The sequence below is a fragment of the Narcine bancroftii genome, chromosome 1, assembly GCF_036971445.1.
Source record: "Narcine bancroftii isolate sNarBan1 chromosome 1, sNarBan1.hap1, whole genome shotgun sequence".
NCBI lineage: Eukaryota > Metazoa > Chordata > Chondrichthyes > Torpediniformes > Narcinidae > Narcine > Narcine bancroftii.
In genome coordinates this window covers 299,050,954-299,070,292 of record NC_091469.1, presented here as the reverse complement: position 1 = coordinate 299,070,292, position 19,339 = coordinate 299,050,954, and the positions used below count along the sequence as shown (strand labels likewise).

The window sequence follows — 19,339 nt, the reverse complement described above, 5'->3', positions numbered from 1 at the left end:
ATTAGGTTTCACCTGTAGAATGTAATGGCTCGCAAACCCTGCCATAACTGGCATGTATCTGATTCTATTTCTAACTTCACTTGGAATTGCTTCTTTGTTGATCAGTACTGTATTTGGGCATTGCAGGTGAAGAGTCTGACTGGTGGTCTGTATCCAGTTTGAGTCTATCCAGTGTTTCCAGATGTCCCACTGTCCCACTCTATCCCTTTGATTGGCATTAATTTTCCTGCTACCTCAGTGCTGCCCTCTCCTGACCTATTTTGCAAAAATAAATTAGGCTTCAGAGCAACAAGAAAGCCTGTTGCATTAGAGTGTTAAGCCAGATAATGCAACAGATGAATATATTTAATTTAGCATTGAGAAGGGATTATCATCAGAAAAATAAACTCCATGAAGAATTAAGTGCTATGGCATGTGTAAACAATAATATAGTGAAACCCTTGGTATCCAGCACCAATGGGGATAAATAGATGCTGGATAAACTAGTTTTCCGGTTATTTGAGACTGCGTGTTGTGTGAATGGAGCACTAATGGCAAGGTGCACCAATTATAAACATGTATTTTTTTTAAACCTATTTATTTTCTGCGCTTTTTTTGTGTCAGTTGCTTGAGGTTGCTGGTTGCATGAATCCTAGATAAAGGGGATTTTACTGTACGTTTCTAATCCAAAATAACAATTAGTGGAAAAATAGAAATGTATTAAGGATAAAAGGAGCAGACAGATTTTCAGTTCTTCAATGTTCTCACAAGACCAATGTGGAATGTATTGTGGGTCCTGAAATTTAGGTGAAAGTTTGGTAACAAGGATGGACAGAACAGAAATTGGGAAAGAGTATGATGGGTATGTTAAGATACACACCACACAGTATGCCAGTATTTGGCTGCTTCCTTGCAAAACATCCAAATGCAGACAGGGTGAGATATTTTAATTCAAAATCACCATTTTATAGGGAAGACCTGTAAATCTTTGACACTATGCAGACTTTTGCAGATTATACTGCACAGGTAATCAATGCTGTTTGCAGACTACAAGTAAGATTTTGTAAAATGAAAAGCTTCATCTCTCCTTGGATTGGCAGGTGGGGAGCTTGACTGGAGCAGAATACCAATTACACAGTAACATAGGGTATCCAAAAATGATTATAGGGGCATGAGTGTTTTCATTTTGTTGTGATCAGCTTTCAATATTCATATACATCAAAAGCATTTATGTTTATTCTCCTTTTTAATAAATTTTAAACTAAACTTTCTTCTTCCTCCATCTTTACCTTGTCCAATATAATTTTGGACTATTGGTAGGGCAGTTTTTGCATATAATTTTCTGATTCTCATCTATTATTCTGGTTCAATCATTTTCTGAGCTCATCAAGTTTTCTCCAAATCCATCTGACATTTTCAAAAGAAAATTATGAATTAATTTTATTTGTTTTCTGCAATTTGATTTACTTTACTAAATTCTGTTGTTGCAAAGGCCTGTTTTCTCAAAACCTTATAACTCTTTGTAGGGCACTGAGGTAGACTAATTAAACATGAGCAACAAATAGAAATCCATCTTTAGCACAACTCAGTGAGCTAAAGCACAATGTGTTTTTGGCTGGATCTAGCAGCATTGCTGGAAGGTAAATACCAAATAGGATAGATTGTTCTTTTGCTTTCAGACCATAGTATTATCCAAAATATGTTTTTCTTTTGAGGAACTCAGAATTAGGGTCAGAGAAAGAGTACAATCACTCCAACATATTTTCAGCCTCACTTAGCTCTTGTTAGTCATGATGTCGCGTGCAACTGGGTCCTTCCCTCATCTCTTCTTGAAAAAGCATTCTTCTTCATCAAGATAAATATGATTAATGTGGGAGAGCTCTTAGAATATGACTAGTTAACTTCATAAATTGTTTACTATTTTTACCTTGTGAAGATAAAATAGAAAGAAGAAAATTCTGTCTTCAGCTAAATGACAATCGGATGCTAGAGGGCTGGTATCATGATTCAAAATATTTTTTGAGTGTAACTTAACCAGCTTTATTGTAGGTGATCCTGTGCTTTTCTGTTGAATTGGATGATCTTATCAGCCTCTATTCTTCCAGGATTATGTAACTACTGCAACAACGTTTTCATGTATAAAGTCTCTTTAACATGGTAAAACTTCTCAGTTTCAGTAACATTAGCAAACATTCCAAGAAGGTACTAGGACAGTTTGGGTGACAAATTGAGGGGGCAATGGGCAAGGTTTGTGATGGAAAGAGGTGGATGGGTCAGTTATGACATTAAAGCTGAAAAACGTTTGGTTCAGGCTCTGGTGTAAGTTAGACAGCCCATCCACAGGAGGTGAAGGATAATCAACGTTTCAGAACTGAGCCCTTTGTCGGCTGTAACGTCATTCAGGCATCTGCCTGTTTTTACTTGTACATGACCATTGTCCCAGGCACAAAACATTGGTTACTCTTTACTTCCAATGGATGCTATGTGACCTGCTGAGTTTCTCCGTCACTCTTGTGTATTGCATCTGACCCCAGCGTCTGCAGACTTTCTTGTTTAATGAGCACCCCCTCAGAATGGGGCTGGGGAAAGGGATTGAATTGGTGCTAGAAAATGCATTTTTGATGGGGTTGGCATAGCGGTTAGTGCAATGCCTTTACAGCGCCAGCAATCGAGACCGGACAGGGGTTTGAATCCTGCACTATAAGGAATTTGTATGTTCTCCCCGTATCTGCGTGAGTTTTCTCTGAGGGCTCCAGTTTCCTCCCGCCATTCAAAATGTACCGGGGGTGTAGGTTAACAGGGTGTAAATTGGGCAGCACAGACTCGTGGGCCAAAATGGCCTGTTACTAGCTGTATGTCTAAATTAAAATTAAATTTTAAAAAGGAGAAAGGCAGCAAACACTCAATCTTTAAGTGTTAAAAGTCTCTACTCACCTAGTCTGTACCGTTAATATTGACTTCTCTGGTTTCTACTAGCCTACTCCCTGATTTTCCTCTCTTCTCCATTCTTCTCCTTTCCTTCATCTGCCACTTTCCCTCTCTATTCATAGAGCCATTCCCCCCTCCCCTTGTTTGTTGGTTTGGCCCCTCCCTTATCCACCTATTACCCTCTGCCTGTGGGTCTGTGCTCCTTCCTCTCACCATTTTGCTCAGGCGTCTGCCTGCATTTTGTTCCTACCTCGATGAAGAACTCAAGCCTGAAATGTTGGTTACATATCTTTATCTTTGCCATATAAAGTACAATGTTTGACCTGCTGACTTTCTCCAGCATTGCACTTTTACTCTACTCACCTAGTACATGGGGTCACAAGTCAGCTTGTGATGGAGCAGTTGCTATCATTATATGTGAAATCTGACAACTTGCTTTTATGTTATATTTCCAAGTGGCTGTCTGTAAAACAGAAATAGAGTGGTGCCAAAGATTATTTTTCGGGAGAATTACAACAATTTGAGAAAGTAAAACATTCCTCGGTATTTAACAAGACTGATAGCAACAAAAACACCTTTTGATAAAGAACCACTGAGGACAGCTGTTCATAATCTTGGTTGTAGAGATACATTTAAGCAATACTGAAAAAAAAAGTAAGGAGATGGGAAGATTAATGGTGCGAGTTCCAGAACCTTGGTAGATAAGAGCATAGCCAAAGAGAGTGGAGTGGTACAAAATGGGATTGTGCAGAAGTTGTGATCATTGTGAGGGAAGACTGAAGTCATAGAGGGAATTAACTAAAGAATAATTTTAAAAATGAGGACTTAGTTTGACTGGGCACAGTGTAGATCAGCAGGTGAACAATAATGGGTGAAGACATTAATGGGTGAGCTAAGCTAATGGGCACTGAGTTAAGGTTCCAGAGGTTATGATGTCAGAGTAGGAAACAGGTTGCAGATTTCAGAGCCCAGTGACTGCTTGGGGTGTTGGAGGAAATATGGAGAAGAATTGCATAAATATGAAAAGAATGCCAATACAAGGCTAAATTAAATTTAAAAACCTTTGTTTTTCATTTTTTTGTGCAAAAATGTAATTTTATTTGATTTCAGTGTCATCATATCAAGAGCCAGTTTTTTTTTCAAATTTGGAAGACGTGTGCCATCTAGTGGATAATAATTATAAAGCAATCACCAAGCTCCAAAGTGTTTCACCAATGTGGAGGAGGCGACATAATCATGTGCACCGCAAGCAGTGGACCTGGTTGGAAGAGGTCTCTGGGTGGCTGTTTAGGTCCCTAGACAGTGGTAAGGAAGAAAGTGAAGAACCAGGTGTTACCCTCCATGTCCAAGTGACAGGGGACAAGGAAGGGTGAATAGGGAGTCCCAGAGTGGTCCCTGCAGGAAGCAGGTAGAGGAATAAGAGGAGAAATGTAACTGATGGTGTGATCGGATTGCAGCTGGCAGAAATTGATGGCATGAAAGGCAAGGACCAAGTGAATTGTTCTGTCAGAGGTTGGGGCAGATGGGGGTTGTTGGTGAGAGTAGACAAGAGAAATAGAGGAAATAAGAGGGTCCCATCAATGATGGGAGAGAAGCCATACTTCTGGAAGGATGCTCTAGACTGGAAGCTCTCATATTGAGGGTAGGAAAAAGCTAACTTTCCCTTTAAGCCTCTGTCCCACCCACCCCTCCCACCACCATGTTCCATCTGCCCAGAGCTTCTCACTAGCTATTGCCAGTCTCAATCTCATCCCTGCATTCTGCTACAAACTGGCAATAGTTCCCTTTGCCTCTAATGCAGGATTTTGACCTGAAATATAGACTTTTGCCTCCACAAATGCTGTTTAATCTTTTGAGTTCTTCAAGCATTCCGTATAAGTTATCTCTCACACTTAAATTTCAAAAGAACAAATTACAAATTCATGAGTTTCCTATCGGTTCTGCAAGATAACACAAAATAGAATTCAACAGGATGTGCCAAGAGGTTGAAAATTTTGTATCTCCAGGATTGAATTTCATTTTTGTTCCATGCCATATTTATAGTGGGTGGGGAGGAAATAGTGAAGGATAGAGATAGCAGCACATAGGAAACATGGGAGCTGATGGTTAACATCAGAAAGGGAAAACTAGAGGTGCACAATCCAGTTATCACTGGGGGGACAGAGGTGGAGAGGATGAGAAAATTTAAACTTCTTGGGAGTCATCATCTTGGAGGATCTTACCTGGATTCAACACAACTAATGGCATCTTGAGGAAAGCACGTTCTATTTCCTCAGGAGTATGTGTTGGTTTGGTATGACATTGGAAATCCTGGCAAATTTCTGCAGATGTGTGGTGGAAAGTGTGTTGAACAGCTGTATCGCAGTCTGGTAAGGGGGCAACAATACCCCAGATCATAAAGCACTGCATAAAGTAGTGGACACAGCCCAGGCAAAACCCTCCCCACCATCGAGAAAATCTACAGGGAACCCTACCATCAAAGAGCAGCAGCAATCATCCAAGGATCCACACAACTCAGTATATGCTGTTCTTGCTGCTGCCATCAGGAAATAAGTAGATACCTCAAGACTTGCACCACCAGGTTCAACAACAGCTGCTACCCCCTCCATCATCAAACTCCTCAACAATATATTCAATTATGGACTCATTTAAGAAACCTTACTTTTGCATTTTATTTTTTTTCCTGTTTTGCAGTTTTTAAAAATTTCTTTATTTGTTTACATGTGTACATTGAGTATAGTTTTTTTTTGCACAACCAATAAATGGTAATTCTGCCTCACTCATAGGAAAAAGAATCTGTGATGTCATGCATGCACTCTGACAATAAATCTAAAATCTGGAATACAATGTTACGCCTTGGCTCTCCAACCAGTTTGTACAAGTTGGTAACTGATGACAACATGCCCAATATGATTTCAACTACCACAACAGCCATGGAACTCAAATTCTATTAATTATCTGCTGATAAACACAAAATTAAAGATGTTGCCTTAAAAACTCATCTGGTTCACAAATGTCCATCGGGGAGGAAATCTGTCATTCTTCCCTAGACTGCCCTACATGACATGCAATTCAGGAACCAAAGCAAAAATACCAAAATACTGTCAAATGTTGTTACATTTTCACAAATTTGATGGTGTTGAAGGATGCAATAGCCTCTATATTTATAGACGGCACGGTTGGTGTAGCAGTTAGCGCAATGCATTACAGTACCAGCAATCAGGATTGGGGTTCGAATCCCGCCCCGTAAGGAGTTTGTACATTCTCCCTGTATCTGAGTGGGTTTTCCAAGGGGGCTCCGGTTTCCTCCCACCGTTTGAAACGTACCAGAGGTGTAGGTTAATTTGATGCAAGTTAAGTGGCACTCACATGTGGGCCGAAATGGCTTGTAACTGTGCTGTATGTCTACATTTTTTTTTTAAATTATTGTTCAATAATGATGGAAAGAAGAAGGCACATCAGGTGGATGAGGTTGGAAATGATACAAGATCAACATCAAAAGCACAAAGATGTATCTCTCTGCATCCTCTGCACAATTTGTTTTCCCACTCAAGTTAATGACATCAACAGTCTTAAATTTGCTATAGTCGGTCCCCTCTTGCACAACACCGCTCATTTCCGATTGCCGATCAAAGAAACATCTATTTACCTTAACTCTGTCTTTTATTGGTTTACAAATCTTTTATCCATGCCAATATATTACCCCTAGCTCCATGCATCCTTATGGCACCTTTTTGAAAATCCAAGCACACAACATTCACCCATTCCCCTCTATTCACTGTGCTTATCATATCCTCAAAGAACTTCGGTTAATTTTTCAAACATGATCATCCCTTTCTGAATCCACGCTGTATCTGCCTAATGGAACAATGTCTATCTCACTTTTTCTTCCTAATGATAGCTTCAAGCATTTTCCCGACTACAGATGTTAATTAACTGGCTTATAGTTCCCGACTACACATGTTAATTAACTGGCTTATAGTTCCCGACTACAAATGTTAATTAACTGGCTTATAGTTCCCGACTACAAATGTTAATTAACTGACTTGTAGTTCCCTACTACAGATGTTAATTAACTGGCTTATAGTTCCCGACTACAGATGTTAATTAACTGACTTATAGTTCCCGACTACAGATGTTAATTAACTGGCTTATAGTTCCCGACTACAGATGTTAATTAACTGGCTTATAGTTCCCGACTACAGATGTTAATTAACTGGCTTATAGTTCCCGACTACACATGTTAATTAACTGGCTTATAGTTCCCGACTACAGATGTTAATTACTGGCTTATAGTTCCTGACTACAGATGTTAATTAACTGGCTTATAGTTCCCGACTACAGATGTTAATTAACTGGCTTATAGTTCCCGACTACACATGTTAATTAACTGGCTTATAGTTCCGTTTTTGCCAAATTCTATTTTTAAACAGTAATATTACATTTGCAGTCTTCCAAACCACTGGGACTTTATTAGAATCCAGAGGTCTGGTAAATTATCACAAAGGCATCTGCTATAATTTTCACAATTTCTTCAGTACTCCAAGATGCATTCCATCAGGGCCAGAGGACTCAATTGCCTTTCAACTCACTTGTTTGAAGAAAATGAAATTATAGAATGACCCATAAGACATTGTGAATTGAAGAAGGTATCAATGAAATTATTAATCTAAAAAAATTTTAGGAAATAGATGGATGTGGCAAGATTTGGTGTGGCAATCCATACACCATCCAGCTATAACTTGAGCATTGAGTTTCATAACATTTATTTTCAAGTAGGTTTCTTCTTCGCACAGTTAAGAGTACACTTTGAACAACAAAGTGTTTCCCATTTATTTACTCTGATGGAATCAATGCAAAAATTGTGCAATCAAGAAAGGAAGCAAGAGCAATTGCATTGTATTTTGCAAATGATTCAATAGAACACACTGCTGGCTCCAATTTTAATTTGGATACAAACTAACATTCTGAAAGTAGACAAAGATGAGATTAAAAGATAAATCAATACATTAAATTGGTTACAAATCAGATCCCTCAGTAAAGGATAGCTTCATCTTTGAGAAAAGTTTGATTACATATATACATAACAAAGTTAGGCATTTTTCACAATTGGTTTGGTTAAAAAAAAAACCTAAAGTTAACTATTTTTTTCCTGATGAAATGTAGGGCAGTTTAACATCAACATTAAATGCTGCAGTAGCATTTCCCTGGTAGTTAGTAATAAATTTTAAGTAGCATAAATTTGGTCAAACTTCAAAATAGCAGGGAACTTGATCAAAGTGGAATGAAAGCTCATTTGTTACATTATTCACTCCACGTTTGGTGTCAGAAATTTTCAAAACAGCCTCAAAAAGGTCAACAAATAAAATTCAAAATGAAGGTACATCAGTGCAAGGAGTGAACAAAGTGTTCATACTAAATTAGGACCAAGACATTTGGAAAATGCAATTTTCTGTAACCAAGTTAACATTTTACCAACCCGACATTATTAGATCTTGATTAAATCAAATATTGCACAATAAACTGATTGAAGACTTTCCAGTCCTACTATTTTTGGCTTTTAACTAAAGTGTTCTTTTGAACAGAGGCAGGAAAGCAATTTAAGAAGAATTACAACTATGATATTCAATAAGTTGACAATGGTTAGGAAATATTACTTATCAAAAAACAATATATTGGCTCCTGAATGAAAAATTGCACTGTCAAGACAGAGAACACAATTTGGCCAAACCAGAGATACATTTGAGCAAAAGGTAGTTGTACAATGATCATATTTAAGTCCAAATACAAAAATGGCATATTACAGTATTAAACGACAAAGGACAAGAAAATATGGTCCAACAAACAGAATTTTCAAATTTTAAAACTCATTGTCATACACAAACTGTAGTCTAGTAAGTTAAATATTTCTTTTTTTCCATTTTCTGCTTGAAAAACACGTTAGTAATCAGTGGAGCACTCAAGTTATAACAAGGCAATAGGAGCAGTGCTACCAAAAGGCTAGTTTTAAAAATTTCATTCAAACAACCTGCAAGCTTATGTTTCTAGCACCTTGGGAGATTCATAGTGGATTGTAAAGTGTTGATTTTGGTCTTTAGTGCCTGAATAATTAAATAACTTTTTTTTGCATTTAACTATAGGGCTACTTAACTCGCCTTTGTTTTCCAAGTAAAATTTGATAGTAACATTAAAATGGCCAAATAGAAAAACTGTTCTGTAAAAACCAGCAGTAGAAATAAATGATAGAAAAACTGTAGCAAGAAATTAACAGGTCTTTGTTAATTCAACTCTAGTCCTCGAGAATTTAGCAGCATATTTCTAAGACCAATGTAGAATTCTTCGTTGTATTAGACCATAGACTATGCACTAATGTAGTCTGTAAACATGAAAGTGGCAAGAGACAGACATTTGCTTTAGGAGCCTGGAACTGTCTGAAGGGCATGCAGTCAAATCCTTAGTAAAATCAAATAGAATGACTCCTTTTCACTTGATAAATGGGGCTGAATGTCAATTGTTGGAAAAGTGACATCAATATGCTTAATTCTACACTGTGATTAATTAATTACCATTGTCAAATTTTCAGGTATAGAACAATAACAGCAATTCAGTTACTGAAAGGAATGTGGCCTCTTCCAAGATCTACAGCAGAGTTATTTATTCATGTGAACAAAATACAATTTAAATTAAAAAAGTCTACAGATGCTGTGATTGTAGACATCAGGTCACGCAGTGCCCAAAGGAAACAAAGATGTATTGCTAACACTTTGGGCCTGCCCCCTTTGTCAAGGTATGAGTAGAAATCAGACATGTGCCTGAATAAAAAGATATGGGGATGAGGCAAAAAAAGAGAATTCCATATGCTTGATATCTGAAATAAAAACAGAAAATGTGAGAAAAATTCCAAATCAGGCATCACGGGGAGAGAAACTAAGTTTCAGGTCGAAGACAGGAAGTATTTTCTTTTCTTGTGCAGCTGAATCACCTCAGCATAAAATTGACAAATATGGAAAAGTAAAACTCACCATTAGTGCTTTTAATATCAAATGATGCAAAAACAAACAAACAAAAAGGCACCCAGTATCCTTTTATATTTTCTTCTCCATTTTGTTGGCAGTTTAGATGACTGGCACTGAACTCAACTGGGAAATCAAAAAGGGTAGTACTGAGCCAAAATAATAATGGAAAAGTTCAGTAACCCCATTCCCGAACCAGGTTTATTATCCTCTACTGGGCATGTTAATTTATTTACCATCTGAATCTCAATATATTCAGCAGCTCCCCAATTACTATTGATTCTAAAATTAGTGGCAAGGCTCCAGGTCAGAAGAACTTAAGTGGGAAAACATAACCAGCATTACATCCGCATCCACTTCCTGCACCACATTTTGGAAGTTCAGAATTTATTTTAAACTCTCCAACAATTGCTATTGCAGGTGAGCCCCTGGTTAACAGGACAAAATTTGGCTAATTACACCAGTATCTGTTACAAGTTGACCCCTCCCTCCTACAAGAGCATACCATCAAATTTTTGCTTTTAGATCGTACATGCAAATTAGGAAAAAAATGCAGGACTAGTAGAATTCAATGTGTTCATTGAAAAATAAGTACTTGAAACAATTTAAATCATCTTCATTATAAACCTAATACTGAATTTTCAATAAGCATTCTCAATGTGACTAAAAAGATTCAAATACAATGCTCTCAGATCATCTCTCACTAGAATAACACACTTATTTGTGTTAAATAACAGTGAAATATTAAAACAATTAATAGTTAATTTGCTGTCTGCGTTTTGCTGATCTCATTTTTTCAAACCTGGATTCCATTTCTTCCAGGACCTTTGGTGTGTATCTAACAACCAACTTAACAGTTCCGTGCGCAGCCTTTAGGAGTTCAACTGCTTTTTCATGGTGTTCCCCTTCAACACTCTAAAAATAAGCACATGACATTTTCTTTTAATATTAAATTGGATACTCTGCAGGACATTATCCAGAGCTTTCAATGAGTGCTACATTTTCATGATTGAAAATATTTCTGTTCAAATCTGGAGAGGACAGTTTAATTATTTCATATTATTTTCAATTGAAATTTTTTTCAAGTTTAACTGATTTAAATACACAAAAAATTCAAATCTTAATGCAAACAAATTGTTATTTCCACCTTCCCTGAAGGAGTGACACCACTGGTGTCATTTGTTGATCGGCTCCATCTGTAGACAGGAGATTACTTGTGGTTCTATATGGAACTGCTGACTTGAGGCTATTCTATTTAAACCAAAGTCAAATTTTCATGAGATATGTCATAGAATCAGAATTTTACAGCATCAAAACAGACCCTTTAGCTCAACTTCTACATTCTGACTAAATTGTCTAACGAAACTAATCACGTTTGTGTTTGCCCATAACCCTCAAAATCTTTCCTTTTAAACATTACATTCTACTTTTTGTGCTCTAATGGAAGGGGTGGTAAAGATAGCATTTAGGGAATCCAATCCTAGATAACAAAGGTGTATTCCTGAAAAGCTGTATAACTGAGCCAAATAAATTTGTTGAAAATAGATACATTCAAAAGCTAAAGCGAGTAATTAAAAAAAAATTTCTCATCATAGATTTAAAGGTTAATGTTAGCTGTTCAATTAGCTTTTCGATATCTTTTACTATTCTTTTCATTGGGAATATTAACAGACTTCAGTTATGTTAAATACCTAATTCTCCCTCTACATGCAAATGCAGATTTGCTAAAATTAACTGAAAAACTAGATGGGATTCAGAGAGAATATGAAAGATCCAATGCAAACTCTCAAATTCTTTCAACTGTACACAATATACCTACCACTCCATTTACTGATAAGAGTTGATCTCCACGTTTCAGACCTCCATGTCGATCCGCAATGCCAGCAGGAATTATGCGAGATATGTAAATGGGAGAGTTTTGCTCTTTTCCTCCCATAATATTGAATCCTAGCCCTTCGTCTGTTTTAGGTAATTCCACAACTCGTGGATGTGAGTGACCTTCACTGGCGGCAAATGCTGCCACTGTTGCCTGATGAGAAAAATCATGCATTTACAATCACATTAAGTCCAACAAAACTCAAAGTTCGTGGTCAAGAGGCATCAGGAGTTCAGACAGGAGAGCAGCTGGGGCATCGGGAGCTTAGATGAGAGGGCAGCTGGGGTAGCCACGGTTTAGCCACCCCTGCTTTAGGCTGTGGTCTTGCACGTGGGTGACAGTATTTCTGAGTAGTGCAAAGCTATCAGAGATTTTCCTGCCTGCAACCATGCAAGTTTGGTCTGGATGGATCACCTGTCCCATGACAAATGTGACTCGATTGGCAATGGCTTTGGACAGGATTTTGTAGTCAACGTTTAACAGCGATATGGGTCTCTAATTTCTGATACCCTCCTTCTGCCACTTCTGTTTGAAGATGACAGAGAAGATGTCCTTGATGCATCATGGAGTCTGACATGCTGCCTGCCAGGAGCATAGCATTGTATATACTTCCAGCAGGTCTGGACCCACACATTCTCACAGAACTGTGTACAACTCAGCCGATAAGCTGACATGGAGGGCATAGCGGAAGTGCAACGCCTTTACAGCACCAGCAATCAAGACCAGATCTGGGTTTGAATCCCACGCTGTCTGTTTGTTCTCCCTAGGGCTACGGTTTCTTCCCCACCCTTCAAAAATGTTCCGAGGTGAAGGTTAATGGGGTGTAAATTGGGTGGCACAGACTCGTAGGGCTGAAGTGACCTGCTACAGTGGTGTATGTCTAAATTTATAATTTAAATATATCTGCACCAAATTATTGACATGTCTCCCATTCCTCTCGAATCTGGAAAAGTTGGTTAGTGATTGTCAATTGCAGAATGATCATCTATCCCAAATCTGTTTTTTGTTTGTCAAAGAATCCCAATATATTTCCTCTAACCTGATGCCCTCTTGCATACATATATTTTATAATACTTCTTACCAAATGCCTGCTTGAAATCCAAATATCCCACACCTAGAAGTTTCCCTTGATCCAGTTTTTTGTTACCTCTTCAATACAGTTTAAAAAATGTCCTGGTAATAATAAGATGGCTTAATACATAGTGATGCAAATTTGGTTGCTCATTTGAAATAAGCTTTCCTTAAAAATAAATCACATTTGCTAATAAGTTATGTGTAAGTTTGTTACTGTGTATTTCATATTACAATGACTACAATTCAAAGGTATTTATGTACAAGATTATTTCAAAAGATGTTTTATCAATGCAAATCTTTTTCTGTAAAATATTCAGAAGTTTCTATACTCCAAATATTTACTAGTTTGGTCATGAAACTGACACAGAAAGAGAGTAAAATTTAAAAAATACTGTATCCAAACAATGTTTTAATTATTGCAAAAAGCTGTGATGCTTTTGAAGCAGAAATATGCATTGAGAGCCATTAGAAAGAACTGGTCTATTATGAAGCAATGACCGATTATGAAATTCTCAAGAATTTATAAACAAAATTGTTCACTTGGTACAAAATTCCAATAACAGATTTAAAATGTTTTCTTACCTTGGCAGTGGCATTGGCTCTCACCTCTGGACTACTGTTTATATCCACTGTCTCATAAACATGCTCATATACCTGCAGGCAAAATATTGGATGTTACTGCTGGGCACTGATTAATTTCCAGATTTATAGCAGTCAGTCAAACCAATGAGACAGATTCCTGACGTGTCACCTGTATTGTAGTGTCATAAAAGATACAGTTGAACGAACAGTAAATACATTGGTTGTGATCCTTCAATGCATGCTAGGTTCTGGAAGTTTCAAAGTGAATTGAAAACCATACATGTACTGCCCTATTCAAGAAAGGAGTAGATAAAAACTAGGAAACTTTAGACCAATTAGCCTAACATAATTGAGAAAATATAACAATTCATTAAGTCAAAACAGGCATTTACCACAATGGACTGGATAATCCTATCTGCTAACCCCAACTTGCACCTCCAAACTTTTTTTTAAAATATATTTTTATTAATTTGAAAGAGAGTAATATTACATCATATATAGAACAGAAAATAATCATCAATCTGAATGCATTAACATACAGAATATGAATCATAAGATGTGATATATACATTGATCGTATTAATAAGAGAAAACTAATTAGAGGAGCTTTGGTTCATATTCTACTATTAGAATATGATTCTGAAGAGATACCTATATAAAGTAATCTCTTCTTTGTATTAATAAAAGGAATGCAAAAAGAAAAAGAATGAGGAAAAAAAGATGGAAAAGGGAAAAATAAATACCCCTGTCCTAATCCTAGCCTCCCACTGGTAGGATTAACAGTAAAGAAAGAAAATGGAAAATAGGACAGGGATCGAATTTTGGCCTCCGTGCATCGAGCGAATAGCACCCAGAGCATTCAAGCCGATGTAATCAAATTATGATAGTAATCCATGACTGGGCCCCATAATTTAATTGAATTAAATCATAGTTTCTTTAATAGTATATCTGATTTTATCCAAGATCAAACAAGATATGATAATTGTGTCCAACACATGTGTGTCCAAACTTTGAAAGGATAGAACTATTCCCAGTGTCTGTCTCCCCTTTCACGGACTTTAGCAAGTGACTGCAATTTTTAAAAAAATGATTTTCCCAGAATTTTGTCGATCATGTTTTCAATTTGGGATTCACTTTTAGAAGTTACTCCTGGGACTTAAAAATACAACCCACTGAAGTGTTTTGACAGGCTAAACAGGGAGAGGATGTTTCCACTCAATTTCAGAATAAAAGAATTGCCCATTTAAAATGAGGAAAATGTTTTTTTCTCATACACAATTAACCTCCATTTAAGAATTCACTTGAAGTAAATAATTGAGGTTAAACGTAAGAAACATAATTTGATCAAGTACAGAGCCTATGAGATTCTGAAACAGTAGAAAATATCAATTTGACAGTTCTACTTTTACATTGCACAAGATTTTTTTGAATTTATTTTCTGTAAGATGGGTCTAATCAATTTTTCAAACAACTTCATTAAAGAGTAAAAGTCCTAAAAATCTGGACTGCTCGGGGATTGGGTTGGTCCGGATTCTTGGGCATCCATGACACCAATGCAATGCACATATGCATGCAATTCATGCGCTCAATGCACACAAAAGCTGAGGGATGTTGAGAAGTCCAGATTCATGGATGGACTGGATTTCAGTCAGAAGTTTTCAAGATTTCTGGCATTAGGATTTTTGGACTTTTACTGTACATGGCAGAAAAGAGAGAGAAAAAAGTTCAAATGCATACTTCCCGCACGGCAATGCAGAATTCACTCTGAAGCACTCTTTGCAATGCCTGTAGCTTCTGGGGTGGAACCTCTCCACTCCTTTGCAACTTCTCCAGCAATTCAATGGCTCGAGACACGTCTGGAAAGCATACAGGTTTACATACAGACAGAGCCCAAGTCCATCTATTGCAGTGAATACCCAAAAAAAATGGCACTTCTGATCTACGTTTTCTATGTTCCAGAATATTCCTTGCACCATTGAGCAAAATGGTAATCTTTTACTTACTGTCATCTATTGCCCAGTTTTCATCACCAGTTTCTTAAAACATCTTTGTTATATTGATAGCAGACACTTTCAAAGGAACACAGTTTATTTCTAACAATCTGAGAAACCCTACAAATGAGCTTTGGGAGCTTTTCAATACAACTGCATTGAGAAATTCCAAAACACAATGCACAGTGGCTACTTTTCATATGTAGTTTGTTTTTATGTTCAAATCTAATTGCAAAAGCTATATTTTGTTTCAATTCGATGAGAATCCAAATTGACAAAGAAGACGCAAAGGACTTGACAGGGTGAATAAAGGAAGGATACTTCCTTGTTTGGAAATATCTGGCATGAGGGGTCACTGTATAAAAACAAGAGGTCACTTCCAATAGACTAACAAGGCAATATTTTTCTCCTCTGATTCAGAATTCTCATTATTTTAATTTTTTTTTCCACACTGTGAACCATATCAATCAAAATACATACAAATATTTCCCTCTTAAATATACACAGCGGTACTTTCTCCCCTTTTTGAATCCCACGCTGTCTGTTTGTTCTCCCTTCCCTCCCCCCTCCAAATCCATTTAACGTTCAACATATAGAATACAATAAAACCATTAAACAATGTAATCACACAATGAAAATAAACAAGAAAATTGTGTCATCTACTTTTGCACACTGGATCAAGTCATTTTGTCTTCTTATCATTTTAGGGGGTGGAGGTCCGAGGCAAGCTCTCTCTGTTGTGTTCCATGTACGGTTCCCAAATTTGTTCAAATAATGTGACTTTATTTTTTAAATTATATGTTATTTTTTGCAAAGGAATACAAGAATTTTCATTATTTAAGTGTGATGGAAGCAGAGTTTTTAATACTTTTAGATAGATTGTAATCAACAAAGTTCAAGATTACCAGACATAGATGAGAAATGTGGAGTTGTGGTTCCAATTAGATTTGCATTGATCTTGTTGAATGGCAGAGAAGGCTCAAGGAACTAAGTGGTCTCCTCCTGCTTCGTATGTGCAGACACAGTATAATTTTAATCCCCCTTTTCTCAACTGACCTGTTTTGCTTACTTTCACTGAAGATGAGATTTTTGATGGAAAGTTTACAATTCGGACTGACGCACTGCTTGTCTGAATAGTCATTGCTTGAAACAGAAATCCAAGTGAGATATTTATAGGCAATTCAGAAACTCAGGAAAAAAAAAAATCAGTTAAAAAGTGCTTAATGCAAAATTGTTCTTTATTCTTTGCTGGTGTGCAAGACTATTTGTAGAATTTTTAATACATTTGCATGTGGACATTTTCTTTCTGCTATTCTTCCTCTCAAGTCTCAGTGTCTCAACCCACCCATCCAAAGATGTATTCCATGAACATCCTTCTCAGTAATTTCAGGAAAAAAATCTGGTTCCTTAAGTCTTCTCTATCAATCACATTTTCCTCTCACCAGACAACATTCCCCCCCACCCACCCCCCAAAAGGTTTGCTTTCTGATAGTTGGGTATTTTTTATGGACAATTTCAATGTGAATACAAAGATAATTTCAGATTTTTTTGTATCACATAGGAAGTTGGAGAAACATTAAATTAACTTTGATTGAATTTACCATGTTTAATCGCATAATGATGCCGACGCATTGTGTTAGTTCGACTAACCTAAAAATGTTTTGCTGCTGATTTTTATTTATTCTCTGCATCTGATGCCTCTCATGTCAATATGCAACAATAGTCGGCCAGCACTGATGGATTTCAGTTGCCTTGATACTGCTTTTCCATGGTCATAATGTCGTGGTGAAACCTTTCACCGTGTTTGTCGCTGACTGCACCAAGATCAGCAGGGAAGACGTCCAAGGGCAAATGCAGAAAATGAATTTTCAATGACATGTTGCACTTCATAGTTTTGTATGCTTGAAGTGAACTTAAAATAGAACAGGAAATCATAAAAATAGGTTGTATCTAAAAAAACAGTATGTGATGGGAACAATTTATGGTGATTTTCATGATCATAAAATACACCCAAATGTGTTCGGAAAGCAAAATCTTTGTTGTCTAGTGTCAACTTCCCAATATTTCTTGTCAAGTTCCTCCACTTCATGTACCATTCCTTTCACAGACTTTGTCCTGAGAATTCTCAACATCGTCTTAAACTTAACCCTTTTCAGGAATTCTCAACATCTCTTCTGCAACTGCATGGTCTGTGCAGTAATTCTTTGCATTTCTCTTGGTTCCATTTCCACCTGAACCAATGGAATCAAAAGAAGCCTCCCAATCGAAGCCAGTGGAATCGCATCTAGTCCTCATTAAGATGCAACCTTAATTCCATTGTGGTGGTTAAAAGGTTGCCCAAACCATTTGGGAAAGTAGCATTTCTTAAGCAATAATCTGTCAGTAATATTCACAACCAAGGGGATAGATTCCTAACTAAAAAGGCGAGGAAGGCAGAGACGAACAAAGCATTCTCCACAATTATAGGTCAGGACTTCATTATTTTGTTAGTATTTGGCCAGCAAGTTATTTTAATTCTCAGCCGTCGTCCCCCCCTCCCCCCCAAAAAAAGTGGGATGCTGTCCTATTGGGGATGAAACCCCTTAGTGATTCATTTGCCTCTTCGATAAACATCTCGCAGCATCAATAGGATTAGGGAGCTCTCAGACTTTTGGCCAGGACTGACTGCTTGGTTGTTCGGGGCTCGCCAACGACACCTCTGCTAGTTAATGGGGATGGTGCTGGGCTAGAACAGCCACTGCAGTACATTCCACACATAACCCTAAGAAACATATCGACATCTCAGTAAATCCCGTGGGGGTTTTTTGTGCCTTCCTGGTAATCATTAGTGGACACATTTAAAACGACAATTGTCAGCCGCCTCCCTCGCCGGTCACAGGCCGACGTTCACTCCCACCACCAGCCACAGGCGCCCGGCTCACATGCTCGCCCACCGACCCCGTCCAGGTTGGAGACACCTCACCAACCTCTATCCAGCCGGATCGACTCCATCACCAGCGCCATCCCAAACGCTTCCACTCGGACGGGCAACTCCGGAAGTTACGTCCTCCCACCCCCCTACCTCAACTTCGTCTGGGCGAGCCACAGGGGTCCTCCCAAAACACTGCCACCTGCAGCTGGATGGCGCATTACAGCGGTAGCCCTTCAGGGTAACGCTATTGAGGTTTCCTTGATCGTAATCTTATGGAAATCTCTTTATCAGGGGGTAATGCGGATGAAAGGGAAAATACACCAGCCATGATGTGACTGGAGGAGAAGACTCGATGAGCTAAATTCTGCTCCTCAGACTTATGGTCTATAGTGTGAAAGAAATCCAGCTAGACAATGAGCAAAGGAACGTGGTTGTTACAAATTTGCAGATGATGCAAAACGTGAGACACCTTGCACTTTGCAGAATTTGTAATGGACATGGCAGTTGAAGCTTAATGTTGAGAAATAACAAGAGCTACATTTTGGAAGGAGTAATGAAAAGAAGCAATGTGTACAGCATCATTTTAAAAGGAGTAGAAAAAAAGCTCCCTAATTCAATAGCTTGATAGTCCTACTGGAGAGAGCACCACACTGGATCTATTCTCAGGCAATGAGAGAGGGGAATTGACTGGAAGGGTCAGTGGGGTAGCATTTTGAGGCCAATGCCCATAATTCTATTTATTTTAAATTAGTTGCACTGAAACAGAGTTATAGGTATCATGGTAGCATGGTGGTTAGAGTGATGCTATTACAGCGGCAACATCTTGGATTTGAATCCGCCGTTGCCTTCAAGTAGTTTCCCCGGGGGCTTGGGTTTCCTCCCACCTTCCAAAACGTACCGGCGTTGTAGGTTAAATTTAAATGTAGACATACAGCACAGCAACAGGCCATTTTGGCTCACGTGAACGTGCTGCCCAATTTACACC

General features: G+C 37.9%; 1 protein-coding gene across 2 annotated transcripts; it reads right to left on the bottom strand.

Annotated features, from left to right (window-relative positions):
• Positions 1–7,804: 7,804 nt before the first annotated feature.
• lin7c (lin-7 homolog C (C. elegans)) lies at positions 7,805–18,511 on the bottom strand. Of its 2 annotated transcripts, XM_069905218.1 has the most exons (6): positions 18,410–18,511; positions 16,500–16,586; positions 15,190–15,308; positions 13,453–13,524; positions 11,740–11,949; positions 7,805–10,835 (listed from the first exon to the last, which is right to left on the bottom strand). In XM_069905218.1, exons 1-6 carry the CDS (start codon positions 18,444–18,446, stop codon positions 10,674–10,676), a joined length of 687 nt encoding a protein of 228 aa, XP_069761319.1. In that variant the 5' UTR covers positions 18,447–18,511; the 3' UTR covers positions 7,805–10,673. The 2 variants fall into 2 exon arrangements, with proteins under 2 accessions (XP_069761319.1, XP_069761328.1); XM_069905227.1 differs by lacking the exon at positions 16,500–16,586.
• Between the last annotated feature and the right edge of the window lie 828 nt (positions 18,512–19,339).

Coding starts and splice junctions, on each gene's coding strand:
- lin7c (XM_069905218.1), bottom strand. CDS start 18,446: ATGGCGCTGGTGATGGAGTCGATCCGGCTGGATAGAG. Junction 16,587..18,409: donor GTCGATCCGGCTGGATAGAG/GTTGGTGAGGTG, acceptor TTCTGTTTCAAG/CAATGACTATTCAGACAAGC. Junction 10,836..11,739: donor TCTTATCAGTAAATGGAGTG/GTAGGTATATTG, acceptor GCTTATTTTTAG/AGTGTTGAAGGGGAACACCA.